Source organism: Helianthus annuus, chromosome 12, assembly GCF_002127325.2.
Source record: "Helianthus annuus cultivar XRQ/B chromosome 12, HanXRQr2.0-SUNRISE, whole genome shotgun sequence".
Taxonomy (NCBI): domain Eukaryota; kingdom Viridiplantae; phylum Streptophyta; class Magnoliopsida; order Asterales; family Asteraceae; genus Helianthus; species Helianthus annuus.
In genome coordinates this window covers 11672785-11688588 of record NC_035444.2, presented here as the reverse complement: position 1 = coordinate 11688588, position 15804 = coordinate 11672785, and the positions used below count along the sequence as shown (strand labels likewise).

Here is a 15804-nt window from a genome sequence, read left to right as displayed (position 1 = left end):
GCCTATACTCAGGTATGCATATGCATCTGACTATCTCCTTCACATTGTATTCTGGTAGGCATATGGACCATTTCGTTCATTTCCAAATTCTATTTAAACATCGACAAAGACGAGAAACCTACAAATAATACATCAAGTGTGGTGTATAAAGAAGTTTTTAATAACCTGTGATTTTTGCATCACTTCCTTTTTTAAGTTCATTGTAGTTTACTAATTTCATTAGTACTTGAACATTTATTTATTTCAAAGGATTATTTAAACAATGTTAAGTTATATATTTGTGTGTTAGTCCACCCGCGAAGTTCGCGGGTTCTTAAACTAGTTTACAATACACAATTACACTCCTTTCAGCGGTGAGTGTGGATACTGCTATTGCTTACATGATGCTAAGATGTCACCTAGCTAGTAAGCGACACTTTTCATTCACATATTCATGTGAGCATAACGGATGGTCTTATAATCTCTACCACGTACTTTTTTCATCTCTTCTTCCCATGATAGCTGGTACTAAGTGTGTTAACCGTCCGATTCGATTAGCTTTACAAGAAAATTTGTAACTAATCATTAACTTGGGTGTTTTTAGTCCCCAAGGGCAATGATGTTGTGGTAAGGTGTTGTTCAAAATAGTAAAAAAAACTAGGGTGTTTTTAAACAATAAGAAACTAAATGAGTAGGGTAACAGATCAGTTGAACGGGTTAAAAAGGTTTCTTTTAAAGTTCGGACAATTTCAAACTTTTTCTTTCCAAAAAGTTAGTTTATATTAAGTTTTATACAAATCGTGACACGTCGTGTTTTTCATCTACCTTCTCCTTCTCGAAATGTGTCCAAAACTTCAAATTAATTTTGAAAGTTAAGGGACCAAATGTTGCTAATTATGCAAAGATGCAAGTTGTGGGACTGAAATTGAAGCTTTTTTTCTTAAATTTTAGCTATTACAAACCATATTTCCGCTATTTGGAAGTTGTTTGGGTGGAAACCTGCTTTAAACCCTAAACCACCACGTATGATGCCCCTAGTTTTGGCTCTTATGAACCATAAGAGCATCTACGCGCATCCAATTCTAGTGGTAGAACCAAATAATTTTAACTAGAGGGTCATAACAAAGGGTTTTTTTTATTCGTTAGTGTACATCAATAACTAGAGGGTCATAACAGAGGGCCATATATAAATGAAATGAATAAAACATCAAATGAACGAAATTAAGAGGTAGCATCTGAATGGTCATTAAGAGGCTACCAAACAACCCATAATAGTTGGTAACTATAACCTTTGATGTTTTATTCATTTCATTCATATATGGTAACCAAAAAAAACCATGCAATTAATGTTTATGATTTATTTCGTTCATTTGTTCATTCCATTACCTTATACCAAATTTGACGATCACAATAAAGTATCTCCTTCATCACCCAATTGAGCTTCGCTTTAACCATTTGCAAATAAGAAAACAAGAAGGTGTATCAAAGTTATATTGAGTCTGAAAAAGGAGAAGTGGACCAAAAGTCCAAAACCAACGAAAAGTTAAACAATATGTTGGTGGTTAATTTTCTCAAGCAAATTAAAGATTGCTATGAATTTAATGAACTATGTGGTGAAGCATATGGAATCAGATGGTTATGTTAAACAATTATTTCATTTTAACTGTTAAATGCGTGATTAATTATGCTGATCCATCAACCATCCAAAGAATTTGTTATTCCAAGATGTCATATGTCAAAAGAATTTAAGCTTTCATATATTTTACTTAGTAGATAATATGATCTTCTAAACTTTTTTTTGAACGGCCAACAAACTCAATCCCGAGCACTCTCGGGGCACCCACTGGACAAACGGAGTACTCCGAGAGTAACCCGAGTCCACCACCAATTCCGGGGAAAATCCGGTAACCCACCCGCCCGTAGGCACGACAGTGAAATTACCGGTAAAACCCGTTTGGCTCAAGGATCCAACCCAGGTTTCCCTGGGTCTCTTATCATTGCCCACCAGTGCCTCACTCTGCACCAAGTGGGAGTCGAACCTGCATCTTTCAAGAGAAATGCAAGCCCTCCACCACTTGATCTAGAGATCATTGGCAGTATGATCTTCTAAACTAATCTCCTTTCTAAAATATGAATATGACCTTTTGAAGAGTGGGAATGAGGAGAGTGCTTACATTATAACCATTTGATTCCATATTCTTCACCACAAAATTTGGATCTACTACATCATCTTGTTCTAGAGTAAAGATCGAACATACGTTTAGTTGTTTGGTCAAACAGCAAATACGTATATATGTGTTCTATAGAATATATATATATTGATTTTTTCAGCTTTCCCACAAGAAATAATTGATAATATCATATTATTAAAGATGCTACAACAAGAATAATGTTTCTCTTTCTGTCATTGGCCATTTCCCTCACCATATTTATATATGTTCCAAAACCTTTATGTTTGTTCCATCATTCTTTTTTATTTTCTGTTGTTGATATTCACTATCTTATCTTTGTATACACATCAAACAAGTTGCCTGCAAATTATCCCCAAAATTCGTATTTTTTCTTTGGTCTCATTCTTTGGTTCATTATGAATTGGGGTATTGGATTTTAATAATCCCAAGTTTCACTAATTGGCCGGTAATAATCCCAACTTCAAAAATTGCCTACAACAGTCCCAACTTGTAAGATTTTGGCCACCAATGATCCTTGTCTAACTGGGTTATAACCTTGTTGGGCTGGTGACCTGCAACTTATTCCGGCGACCCGTTTTACCCCTGAAACCACCAAACGAGACCACCACCAATCATCTCCGACCTCCTGTAATCTTTTCCGCTTCTCAAAAGTTTAAAATTTCCACCATCTACGCAACTCCGGTGACCTGCAACTTATTCCGACGACCTTCTTTACCCTGAAACCACCAAAGGAGACCACCACTTGTCATCTCCAACCTCTAGTGACCTTCTCCGCCGCTCAAAACTTCAAAAAACTAACTGGGTTATAACCCAATTAGACAAGGATCATTGGTGGCCAAAATCTTACAAGTTGGGACTGTTGTAGGCAATTTTTGAAGTTGGGATTATTACCGGCCAATCAGTGAAACTTGGGATTATTAAAATCCAATACCCCTTATGAATTTATAAAAACACATATTGTTGTTCGATTTCTCAATCAGAGTTGTATCCAATTGAACTATTCGAGAGAACCACCGAAATAACTTGATTTGAGAGTAATCACAAGTCTCTCTGATTATCCGTGTTTACAAAATTCCCCAACAAACTTGAGTGAAGGGTCCAACGATGTGTGTGTGTTTATATGTACTTCATAGTTTGGTGATTGAAATACTAGTGTGTTTTTCGCTACCATGCTCGTTGTTGACCTCCATACATGCTATTGAGTGTAGAAAGAAATTTACGATACTTTATTGAATCTTAGAGATTAAGGGGCTGTTTGGCAGCCTCTGAATGGTCATTAAGAGGCTACCTCTTAATGGAGGCATTAAAAATTTTACTAATGAGAAGGTAGAAGAATGTGACATGTGATGATTTACCATTCAGATGTTACCTCTTAACCATTCAGACTTGAGGTTACCTCTTATTCATTCAGAGGTTTTAAACCATTAAGAGGTAGCATCTGAATGGTCATTAAGAGGCTACCAAACAGCCCCTAAGCTAATTACGTCGAATGAAGTATTTCCTTTATAAACTTTACACAAGTGACACTCATTGGCGGACCCACTCTTTGGTCAAGGTGGGCAGCCGCACCCCTTAAAAAAAATTAGTGTATAATTTAGGTAAAAAACCCGACCGCACCCCTTGAAATATGGTTGAACATCTTATCCGCACCTCCAACAAAATAATTTATGAGTCCGACACTGATGACAGTTGTTTTTTTTTTAATAAACCTAGGGATTAATCGAGCATATATTTTACGTCCATTATTTATAATCGAATATCATTACTCTAGTTCTTTTTTTTTTTCTAGTGTTTCTAACTTATCATTTCAAGTTTAGTGAGGTGTCTTGTAGAACGTCTTGTGTTATTTATAATGGACAAGTTGAGACAATTTTTAGTTTTAGTGCACCATGGATAATGCATCTTGTTTATAGTCATGTCTACATTGTGAATACCATATATTTTATGTGATTAGTGTGTCAATCCACTTATCGTCCAATGTTGATTCCGCAATGCAATATCCTTGACCCATCACGAAATCAGGTTGACTTTGACTTAGTAACGTTGGTTAGGGTAGAGAGTATAGAGTGCGGGGAGTGGATCGGTGATTCACACTCACTGATCGGTGACTATACCCGGTTGATGAACATGATCGGTGAGTTGGAGAGAGGTGAGCAAAATCGGTGTATAGTCACCGAATTGATTGAAGAGTGATGGAGGAGAGAGAGAGGAGAGAGGAACCAATCAAAAAAATATATAACTCAAACACCCTAGGGTGATTAACCATACCTCCTGATTGAGTGTAAAATGAGGAGTGGAATGGGGAGTTGACATGGCATAATATTATTGGGTAGGATTTCACTCAAACACCCTAGGATGATTGACCATACCTTCCACCCTTAGATTTCTCGCAATTTTGAAATTTTGATCAAACTATACTTAGGTTTATAGATATACTAGGTTATAACCCCGTGTATTACACGGGTTGAATAAATAAATTTTATATACTAAATAATAAAACAATATATCTTTAAAAATCTCATTTATTGCACGGGTTGAATAAATATGATTTTTATATTAAATAATAAAAAGTTATATCTATACGAACCATATTGTACGGGTTGAATAAATGTAGTTTTATATACCAAATAAAAAGTTATATCTTTAAAACCACGTGTATTACACGGGTTGAATAAATGTAATATTGTTTACCAAATAATAAAAAAATTACATCTTTATAAATATGTGCATTACACGGTTTGAATAAGTGTAATTTTCTGTACTAAATAATAAAAAAATATATATCCTTAAAAAACCCCGTATATTGTACGAATTCAATAAATCTAATTTTATATATCAAATAATAAAAAGTTATATCTAAAAAACCTCATGTAATACATGCGTCGAGTAAATGTAATTTTGTATAGTGAAAATAAAAATATTTAACATATTAATACAAAGTTGGGTTTTCGTGATAAAAATAGATTATTCTGTTGTTACAAAATTTGTTAACGAAGTCTCAATAAATTTAACCCTTTATTTAAAACTCTGTAAATGTATAAACGATAAATAATATTAGGTGGTCTTCTAATCGATGGTTCAAATGCTTTCATATTTGTAAACTTGACATCACACGTTTTGTTCATACATGACACAAAATTTTTTTGGATATCAGAAACGCGTCTTAAAAATATCATTTTTTAATTGTAAATCTTAGTTATTAATTATTTGATTTTTTATTTACTTAACCTGTGTAATACACGAGGTTATTATAAAATAATAAAAGAAAGGTATTCTATTAATAATTAATAACTTTAAGAGAAACACGTCTCTTAATGTATTTGTAACAAATATGTGACACAAAATAAAATAACGCACCCAAGTTGTAAACATACATTTAGCACATTAATTTTGTTATAAAAAAAACTAAATAATAATTATCTATAAGATATTAAACTAATAATATTTAGTAGAAGGATTATCTATAATATAAGATATTAACCTAAATAATATTAAACTAAAAATAATAATTATCTATAAGAGATTAAATTAAAATAATAATTATCTATAAGAGATGGTCTAGTATGATGACAAGTGTCCCAAAAGTGGTTTCTTTTATTATATAGTATAGATTTAAGTCGCATGTTGGGAAGGGTTTAGAATCATATTTTATTTTACGAGAATTTCAACAAGAAAACTCTAACCATCTAACATCACAAAGGGATCTCACTTCTGGTGTGGGAAAGATTTTGATAATCCATTTTATAAATTAAATCAAATTCGTACAAAGTTGAAAGAAAACATACCGAACAAAGAAAATGATACTCCTTCGGCCATGTTTGGCTTAGCTTTTCAATCTTTTTTATTGGCAATCACCAAACTATAAGCCTATAACAAAAAACTCTTTTCTAATTTATTAAATTAAATTCGTACGGCAGAATCAGAATTGGTATCGTATTATTGAAACTTGAAAATAATGAAGGATTACATCCAAATATAAAGAACAACTATTTACACTTTAATACCCTAGACAATAATACTAATTAACAAATTGTGTAAACTGACTTAGGCTAATATTCCCCCGTAAGTTCAGGGCGGTTAGCAATCTGCAACTTGGAACACAAAAACTCAAACTTCTGGGATGACAAGGGCTTTGTAAAGATATCAGTGATTTGATCGTCAGTAGAGATGAACTTGACATTTAACTTTCCTTGAGTTACTTGTTCACGAACAAAGTGGTAGTCAACTTCAACATGCTTGGTACGAGCGCGAAATATTGGATTAGCCGTGAGGTATGTAGCACCAAGATTATCACACCAAAGTGTAGGTGCCATGCTATCCAATCCAAGTTCCCAAAGCAAGGACTTCAACCAAATCAATTCAGCAACAGTGTCTGCAATAGCCTTGTACTTGGACTCTGTAGAGGATCGAGATACATTTTTTTGTTTGCGAGCATACCAAGAAATGAGATTCGAGCCTAAATAGATAGCAAATCTCCCCATGGATCGACGATCGACTGGACAACCAGCCCAGTCAGAGTCCGAGAATGCATGAAGATTGGAGTTCCAATTAGAGTCCGAAAAAGCTTGAAGGTGATAGCCCGTATTATATCGAATCCATAATCCCAAATCGATGGTGCCCTTAAGATAACGTAGGATGCGCTTGACACCGGCCCAGTGGTTCTTAGTAGGAGCGTGCATGAACTGACAGACTTTATTAACTGTAAATGCAATGTCTGGGCGAGAAAGCGTAGCGTACTGAAGAGCTCCGACTGTCTGCCTGTAGCGAGAGGGATCATCGAGTAAGGGACTATCATTGGGTAACAACACATGAGAGGTGCTCAAGGGAGTTGATATCGCCTTGTAATCGGCAAGACCAGCACGATGTAATATCTCACAAACATATTTCCTTTGGGAAAGAACCAAGTCAGAACCTTTGTGAACAACTTCGACCCCCCAAAAATAATGTAATTGACCCATATCCTTAAGTGCAATAAGAGAGTTGAGTTGCTGAATGATTGATGCAACAACAGTGGAGTTATTGCCGGTGATGATAATGTCATCCACATAAACTAGAAGATAGACAAGGCAGCTCGAGGAGTTCCATATAAAAAGTGAGGGATCTGTTTTGGACCCATAAAATCCCAACTGATGAAGTGCAGTAGACAACTTTGTGAACTAGGCACGAGGAGCCTGTTTGAGGCCATACAATGACTTGTACAACAAGCGGATGTGATCAGGTTTGGTTTGATCAATAAAGCATGGAGGTTGGCGCATATACATCGTTTCCTCAAGATCTCCATGGAGAAAGGCTGTTTGAATGTCTAACTGTCGGAGAGGCCATTTGTTGCTGACAGCTAGAGATAGGACAATACAAATAGTGGCAGGCTTAATGACCGGACTAAAGGTCTCATGATAGTCCACGCCATGCTGTTGATTGAATCCTTTTGCCACGAGTCAGGCTTTGTGCCTGTAAATCCATTTACAATCAACAACATTAACATTAGCATTGGAAACAGGGGACACAAGTATCCACGTGCCATTCCTATGAAGCGCAGATAGCTCTTTGGCCATTGCTTGGCGCCATTCGAAAGACGTGTTAGCAACGGTAAAGCTAGTGGGTTCAATGGGAGGAGATGTGGAGGTGGTGGCAGTGTATGGGGGTGATGGTATGTTGGTATTAGCGGCCCGAGTAGGTGATGGAGGTGGAGATTGTGGAGGAGATTGAGGAGGTGGTGATGGGTGGGTTGGTGATTGTGGTGGTTCGGGTGGAAAGCCAGGTGGTGGGTCGGGAAAAATAGAGATGTAAGGAGGGGTAGAGGGTGGTGGTGGTGTTGGTGAAGGCTGATAGGGAAAAACATGTTTGTTGAAGCGAACATGCCGAGCAATGTAGATCCGATCAGTGGAAGGATCAAGGCAACGATAACCACCGATAACCATGGTGAGTAGGACTGTAACCTAGGAAAACACAAGGAGTAGACCGGAATTCAATTTTGTGACGATTGTACGGACGCAGGTAAGGAAATCAGAATTGGTATCGTATTATTGAAACTTGAAAATAAGAAGGATTACATCCAAATATAAAGAACAACTATTTACACTTTAATACCCTAGACAATAATAATAATTAACAAATAGTCTAAACTGACTTAGGCTAATAGGCAGTGAGAATATTGACCAACAAACAATACACACAAACACACAATGATGAAAAACACATTGATGTTCATTACAAACAAGTTCAACAATCAAGTAATCATATCTAGCATTGTTCGATCGAATAACTGGCAAGCAATCAAAGCCAATTGATACTATGAATCTCCTTCCAATTGAATAACCCAGTGCATTTTGCTCACTAACCAGAACGGGTACAGTTCCTGACCAGCCTTACTTGCTATTTGTTGTTCTATGATCAACTTGGGTATGCTAGCCACCATTGAGAGCTACTATAGAAGCCGTCTTTCTTATTCAAAGAGAGTGAAATTAGTTGACTACTTTATATGCTAGTTTTGAAATCATACATAATCTTTATATCCATGTCCTCAAAGCCGGAATACAAAGCGAAACCCGGGAAAATCTATCTTTTGATACATACATATACTTCATATCTTAGATCCTCCTAAAAGAACTCACTTTAAATGTGTGTGTATATATATAGAGAAAAAAAAACAAAGATAACATAGCCATACCCATTTTTTCGCTCATTTGTGATGCTTAAATTTCGTTCATTATACAAACCATAACAATTTGGAGGGGATTTAAGATTTTGGATTTACGGTTTGTTCTTCATTTTGGATTTCTGAACTCGTGTTGTTCACATTATCTTCCTCAACCACGTTCTTATTCTCAGCTTCGTTAACATCTGCAACTACTACTCCATTTTCAACGGCAGGTGAATCGCCATTCTCTTTTGTTTCAGCACTTTGAACTCTTTTTGGTAACTGTCTCGAGGAAGACGTTGTCAAAAGACGATTAAGTCCCTCAAACACGTGATTGCCATCTGTGATAAGCGAAGATCCTCCAGTGTAACACCGTCCAAAGCATGTAGCACAATGTGGATATGCCACCTGTGCATCAACCAACCCATTTACCATTTCATGAATACACACCAGGTCAGATAATTCTCAAAAGAGTAAAATGCCATTTTCGTCCTTGAGGTTTGGCTTGTTTTTGCGACTTTAGTCCAAAGGTTTGTATTTCCGAATCTGGATCCAAAAGGTTTGAAATCTTGTCATTTTCATCCGGCTCGTTAACTCCATCCATTTTTTCTCCGTTAAGTAAAGGGTATTTCCGTCTTTTTTGTTAACTTAAAGAGCAATTCGATCTTTTTCACTTTGTATAAAAAAGACCAATACCCCTGAAAAGACCAAATTGCCCTATAAATGAACCAAAAAAACAGAAATACCCCTGACTTAACGGAGAAAAATGGATGGAGTTAATAAGCCGGATGAAAATAGCAAGATTTCAAACCTTTTGAATCCGGATGCGGAAAAACAAACCTTTGCACTCAAGTCGTAAAACTGGCCAAACCTCAGGGTCGAAAATAGCATTTTACTCTTCTCAAAACAATAGAAGTATTCATTTACCTCTACAAATGCTCGACACATAGACAAGAAAAGAACCGACTCGTTCTCCCTAAGCACCCTGGTCGTATTGTATCTCAATAACGAATCAGAAACCGTGCGGAGCCCCTTCACTAATTCTTGAGCAAGTATATGTTTTAAACTGATCGGAGCACAAGGCCGGAGTTCGTTCATTGCAGCAGATACACCTGGTTACAGTTACACACGTTACCGACTAATAAGCGGAATCCCATCATAAGAAAAGAATAAAAAAGTTATTTACAACTTACCGTTAACGAAAACAGCAAGAGGCGGATGCTCCATTAAATTAGGAGGTGGTGTAACATCCTCCTGGCCTTCTTCACCAAAGCTATTGGATGAGAAACCGACTGCCGGTAATGGAACCCATCGATGAGAATCCAAAACCAACTGTAATCAATAAAGAAAAAAAAACATGTTTATGATGAATATATGTCGTAATAAACTTATTACGGCCAGTGAAATATTTCCACCTGAAAATTCTCCACTGCTGTATTCATATTCTTTGAGAATAGGTTTAAGACAGCCCTGGTCAAATGATAAAAGTCAAAGTTGTGCATTTTGTGATCCATGAACGGAAACAATTTTTTTAGAAGTAACTTACTCTTCAAATAGAGGTGGAAGCAAGCCACGAAAATCCAATCCAACCCAACCGAGCCCCATGGCACAATACTGTGAAGCAAAAAGAGGATCGATATTAGATTAAAAAGCAATATTATGATGTTTAAATTAAAGAGTAAAATACCATCTTCGTCCCTGAGGTTTGGCTGGTTTTGCGACTTTCGTCCAAGGTTTGGTTTTTCTTGAAATCTTGCCATTTTCATCCGGCTCGTTAACTCCGTGCATTTTTCTCCATTAAGTCAGGGGTATTTATGTCCTTTTTTGTTAATTTAAAGGGCAATTCGATCTTTTTCACTTTATATACAAGCATTCACAATCTATTCTCTACTCCATCTATATAATTACATTAAAAATCACTACCTTTTCTCTCCTTTTCAGTTAAATAATTTTTTTTTACTTTTATCAATACCTTTTCTCTATCATCCACTCACAACCACTTTCAATAAATATTAAAAAATTATAGAGGGCGAACAATATCCCTCCAAATTTACTAATGAACAGTAACATTTTCTCTCTCCTCCACTCACAACCACTCCATAAATTATAGAGAATGCACTCACATAAATATGGAAGATCGAATGTGAATGCTCTAATGTACAAGTATTCAAAATATCCTTTCTAAACAGTAAACAAAAACAAGTAGGTAAAAAGACGAAAATACCCCTAACTTAACAGAGAAAAATGGATGGAGTTAACGACGCGGATGAAAATGACAACATTTCAAACCTTTTGGATCCAGATGCGGAAAAACAAACCTTTGGACTAAAGTCGCAAAATTGGCCAAACCTCCGAGACGAAAATGGCATTTTACTCTAAAATACAAGTGTAAAGCATACCATGCACTGATCCAATATATTAGACAATGATCCGCCTTCAGTAATCTTCGGGAGCATAACTTTGAGAGTTTTAAGGTGAGAGGATATCTGATGCATGGCCCAGCTGAAAAGAAGTCCACCGTCATAATTCTCTTCACTTCCCGATGTATCATCAGCAAATATGGCGCGGTATTGGTTAACAACATCAAAGAGATGCATCCGGTGACAGTTTACCATCCCTTTTAAGTATTCATACGCGTTTCTCTGATCTAGGTCGTCAAGAATTCCAGATAACCATGATTCTCTGCATCTTAGGAACTGCCCGCCATCAAGAAGGATGCCATTAGCAGGTATTTAGTTAGGTTTGAAAGTAAAGAATTGCTTCAAAATGATGCCAAATAGTTGAATACAATATGGATACCTGTAGGCGCATTTCGTACTCACTATATACTCCTATTCTTCGTAGATATCCAATAATGCGAAGGCATTCTGGTAACTGCAAGACAGAGTAAGAGACCTTTCAGGAACAGGTTGATCTAGCCATCTAGGTTGTATACTTGTGTTTTAGCTTAAACGGGTCAATCAAATAATTCAGCTAAAAGGAAATGAACCAAATGCATTAAAAGTCGTCCAACGTCTACTATTAGTGTGGACAACCTCCTAAATTGTTTCACTCAAATAATTATAATAATTATTATTATTGGACAAATATTGTTTCTGTAATCATAACTATACCATTATTTATTCATAGGAAAAATTAAAAAGATGGATGAAAGAATGTTTTGTGGATCAACACAACCTGGCCCGTTTCACCCTGATCCCGTTTTGACCCGTTACCTAATTAGCACAAACAGCCATCTTGTCACCTCTAGAAAACTGCATAAACATAAATAGGGATGAACATTTCGTTACTAGTACCGAAAAACACCCGTACCGACGACCGAATGTACCGATCGAATTTCAGTACCAATTCTTTACCCATTTTTTGGCGTTTTCGGGATAGCTACTTTTGGTCCGGTATCGTACCAAGCATTTTCGATACCGGTACCCAGTTTTAGCGACTTTCGGGATAGGTATATTCGAACCAATACGGTACCGAGCTCATCCCTACACATAAAGGCTGGGATTTTGTAAAAGAAAAACATGATCCTAAACAACTTACCTTTTCATCAATTACAGTTATTTTATAATAATGATAATACTAACAATGGTACATAATAATTATTACCATCAATATTATCATAGTCATTATTATTTACTTTCTAGCATTAAAGAATCAATCAAAGTAGAAGCAAATTTTATTGTGTTGCTACGAACTTACCTGAATATTTGATCTTAGTTTTTGGAGAAGCTGTGAGAGCAAAGACTTGGTAATCTCTTGAACTTCTGCAGCAAGTGCTTGAATGACTGGTAATCTTATGGACACATAATAGGCAAGCAGAAAATAAGAGTGGTAACTAATAAATTTGGAACTCATTAAGCTAATGATATTAGGTTAAAACTTAAAAGCTACGAAGATGATTTTGTAAAGAGATAAAGAATAGAAAAACTTACTTTGGATGCATTGTAGACAGTTTGCTGACAAATGCTTCCAAGTCTAAAGCTTCATCGTAATTTCCATTCCTTACACATCTATAAAGAATTCAAATTCAGAACAACACAACTATGCAATTATATGTACATTATATACTACAAAAAATGTGAATCCATATACTTGATTTATAACACTGGAAACTTTGGGCCTTAAGAACAGTAACCATTACTTAGAATCTTAGTATGTGTTCTCTATTAATAGGTCAAAAACTTACGTGTCCATAAGTTGAGGAATTTCAAGTAAGTCGAGCAAAGTACTATGATTGGCCAGCAGTGTTTGGTTCATCTTTCTCTTCTCCAAAATTTGTTCTGCAGATTCGATGAACTCAGAGCAGCCTGATGTTAGCTTTGGGACCTCTGCAATCTGCAAAAGAATTTATAGTTTCACGGTTTAACTTCAACAACGCTTCAATGACGGATAAAGTACGAAAGCAGATATAATAGCTATCACCAAACAATCGTGTTTTCCTGTATTGTACTACAAGCAAGCAAAAGTTGTGCCTCACAAATGGCTAGAAAGACTTTTATTCAATTTCTAAGTGCCTATCGACTAAAACTCTGTAAAATGACCAATTTTATCGCATGATGTGACACTTTTATGAAGTTCAAACCCAAACGAAAACAAAAAAGAGTACATCTATGAAGCACGGGGACGGCATATTGCATCGAGTACCCGTCTCAGGGACGGCTCGGGGACGGAAACGCGTAGGGGACGGCTCGGGGACCAAAACTCTTATCACTATCTTGGCGGTCTATGTTGTTTACTGTAAGCATGGAAGATGATATTGAGGGTTATTGTGATGTTGAATGGGCGTGTTGCATGGATGATCGTGGGTCCATCACAGGCTACAACGCAAGTACGGGAAGCAATATCGTATCTTGGCCTAGCAAAAAGCATCTAATGTGCTGATTTATCCTTTAGCATATCTTCCTAGAGGGAAACACTTAACCTCATTATCAAATTACTTTCTTTCCCAGTAGAATCCACAGGGATCACACTATCACTAATCATGTAATACTTCTGCAACAGTCTCAGAACAGTAATCATCATATCAAAACCCTACGACACGATACTAGAACTACCAAAACTCAAACCAATGATATGCAAGAAATTCTCCTATTCAGAACTCAGAAGCCAAATCGTTAATTGCTTAAAGCATCAAGTACTATTATTAACACATATAATTTATTGAATATGAAGAATGAACTAGGAAATCGACCTACGTTGCTGAGCTTGTCCATACGAAAAATTTGGGAAGCATTTTCTTAAACTAGTTTAAGATTATACGGTGAACATGTAGCTACGAACTGCAACAATCAGAGATTTATCAATCAAGTGATCAACAAATGTCCAGGCCTCTTCTAAGTAATAATTGTGATACTAATCAACTCCTGTTAGTTTTCTAATTTTACTACCATCACGTTTTCTAAGATACATATACAAACCTATGTATCTAATTGGCTACATATGTGCAAATCTCAACCCTAGCAGCTAATAACATCAAATCCACATCAAAACAAAGTCCTTATAACCAGAAACAACGATTTACCAACGATTCCAGGTGTTTATCGATGCTTGAGACTTCATGTCGAATCGAAACCAAAGCATCAGCGGCGGAAATGAACGAGCGGTAGTTATTGACAGCAACCTCTTGCATCTGCCGTCGAATTCTCTCAGCATCGACGCGGAGAAGCTCCGGTTCCTTGTGCAGGCGATCGAGAGTGAAGGAAAGGAGTTCGGAGACGTACGGTTGTTGCGAAACGGAGGCTAACGGTAGCAGTTCCGCCATTGTTGCCGACGATGACTCGTCGGCGGTTGGATTTCCGATCTCCATGTTTGTTGATCTGGATCCGAGTTGAAGCAGGAATAGGACTGTCTTCTGTGTATAGTATCGAAAAAGTAAAGTACTGGCACGGAAACGGGAAAAGGATATACCGGTTCCGTATAGTATTTACTGGTGTTTTAGTTGTAAATACCGGTACTGAAAAATTGGGAAATGAGTACCGGTACCTAATATATCCGGTATGCTTATTGCCAATTCGCCAGTGTATAGTACTGAAATCAAAATTTTGCTTTGCTAAAATTAAAACCGAATATCGTATTGTAAATGTTTGGTTAGTACCTGTATGGTCGGTACCTTGAAAAATTCATAGTTGGGTAGCCCTACGGCATTGTACAGATAGTGAAATTGAGCTAAACATAAAACTGAATAATGTATGGTGTATGTTCGGTCGATATCGGTATGATACAATAGCATTATGGTATTGAACAATTTAAAATCCCTAACCAGTACCCTACTACCCTACTGCATAGTACAAATACCATAATTGAGCTATATTCAAAACCAAATAGCATACCGTATATGCTCGGTCAATACCAGTATAATATGTTATCGGTACGGTACTGATATAGTACGGTACGAAATTTCTCAATGTGTTCGAAGTGTTTCCTTTTAACTTTGGAGTGTTGACATGTAATATCCCTTAAGTTTTTAAATTTTTTGTATGGATTCTTTTAAGTTTTTATATTCACATGTTGACAATTTGTGTTATTTTTTTACTACTAGGTTTAAGAGTTAATGGTACAATTATTTCCTATGATTTGTACAAAATAACATATTAAGGTGTTTAAAATAACTTAATTGGGTATTAACTTTTCAATTTGTAACACGATGGAGTATTAGGCTACAACCATTGGTGACCAAAACCTTGGTTGGTTGGTCAAAAAGTAAAAAATAAAATAAAAAATCATATAAAATTCACGACCAAGTTGGTGTGTCAACTTTGGTTGATGACTTTTTTATTATTTTAAAAATGCCACATGTTGGCTATCGAGTGGTTCTTTTAATATTATGTTTCTCATTTTTGTTTTATAAACAATTAATTCTAGCTAAAACATGATTTTCTTTAATAACTTTTTAATATTTAATTATTAAAAAAAATCTAAAAACACAGTGTTGTTTAACTTTTTTTGTGAACACAACAATATAAATTTTATCAAAAACTGAGTTCCCTGAAAAAAATA

At 36.0% G+C, this 15804-nt stretch overlaps 1 protein-coding gene across 1 annotated transcript; it reads right to left on the bottom strand.

Moving 5' to 3' along the window:
* Positions 1–8622: 8622 nt before the first annotated feature.
* On the bottom strand, positions 8623–14701 carry LOC110894073 (conserved oligomeric Golgi complex subunit 8). The gene is made up of 11 exons (XM_022141251.2): positions 14330–14701; positions 12995–13143; positions 12741–12818; positions 12508–12601; positions 11608–11682; positions 11208–11504; positions 10355–10422; positions 10224–10278; positions 10002–10140; positions 9736–9920; positions 8623–9216 (listed from the first exon to the last, which is right to left on the bottom strand). The coding sequence occupies exons 1-11, from the start codon at positions 14612–14614 to the stop codon at positions 8908–8910; spliced, it is 1734 nt and encodes a 577-aa protein (XP_021996943.1). The 5' UTR covers positions 14615–14701; the 3' UTR covers positions 8623–8907.
* Positions 14702–15804: the final 1103 nt, after the last annotated feature.

Coding starts and splice junctions, on each gene's coding strand:
- LOC110894073 (XM_022141251.2), bottom strand. CDS start 14,614: ATGGAGATCGGAAATCCAACCGCCGACGAGTCATCGTCGGCAACAATG. Junction 10,141..10,223: donor CAGCAGTGGAGAATTTTCAG/GTGGAAATATTT, acceptor TATTGATTACAG/TTGGTTTTGGATTCTCATCG. Junction 9,921..10,001: donor TCTTGCTGTTTTCGTTAACG/GTAAGTTGTAAA, acceptor AACTGTAACCAG/GTGTATCTGCTGCAATGAAC.